The sequence below is a fragment of the Cariama cristata genome, unplaced genomic scaffold (genome assembly GCF_000690535.1).
Source record: "Cariama cristata isolate BGI_N322 unplaced genomic scaffold, ASM69053v1 scaffold29400, whole genome shotgun sequence".
Classification (NCBI taxonomy): domain Eukaryota; kingdom Metazoa; phylum Chordata; class Aves; order Cariamiformes; family Cariamidae; genus Cariama; species Cariama cristata.
The window spans coordinates 619-1271 of record NW_009595722.1 but is presented as its reverse complement, the minus strand read 5'-3'; the positions used below and the strand labels follow the sequence as shown (position 1 = coordinate 1271).

At 57.7% G+C, this 653-nt stretch overlaps 1 protein-coding gene across 1 annotated transcript in view; it reads left to right on the top strand.

Annotated features, from left to right (window-relative positions):
• GAS8 (growth arrest-specific 8) overlaps positions 1-653 on the top strand; it is a gene marked incomplete at its 3' end in the record, with an annotated part of 4279 nt that overhangs the window by 3248 nt on the left and 378 nt on the right. The window contains exons 5-6 of the mRNA XM_009703269.1: positions 3-124; positions 407-574. Of these exons, the coding sequence (XP_009701571.1) occupies positions 3-124; positions 407-574 (290 nt within the window). The remainder of the gene's footprint in view (positions 1-2; positions 125-406; positions 575-653) is intronic.

The following is a 653-nucleotide window of genomic DNA, read 5'->3' as shown; positions in this document are numbered from 1 at the left end:
AGAGGAGAGAAAGAACAGCCAGATCAGCGAGCTGATGAGGAACCACGAGAAGGCCTTCAATGACATCAAGAATTACTACAACGACATCACTCTCAAAGACCTGGCACTCATCAGCTTGCTGAAGGTACTGCCTGCCCCCCTGCCACAGCCTGCCTGCCCTGCAGAGCGTCACCCTTCCACCAAGGGACCGGTCCTGTGAGGATTTCACCCAGATCTGGCCGGTTCCCAGGTGGTGGCATGGGTGCTGCTGGTCTCCTGAGGGTTGTACAGTGTCACACAAGCAAAGCTCTTGAGCGCAGGGAGGTGTGTTTTGCTGGGCCGGCAGCGGGAAGGTGTCCTGATGGTGTGGGAAGCTCTGAGGAGCTGGGCAGTCCTCAGGAGTTGGCATTTGTGTTCCCAAGAACAGGAGCAGATGGAGGAGATGAAGAAGAGAGAGAATCACTTGGAAAAGGAGAAGGCAGATGTGCTGCTCCAGAACAAGCAGCTGAAGGAGCCCCTGCAGCAGGCCGAGGAGCAGGTGTCCGAGCTGCAGAAGAAGTTGGCCCACTATGACAAGGACAAGAAGGTCCTAACGGTGAGCGGCCAGCCCTGTCCTTTCCCGAGTCGCCCTGGCTCCTTCCCGGGGGGGGGGTGGTCAGCACTGACATCCTCTC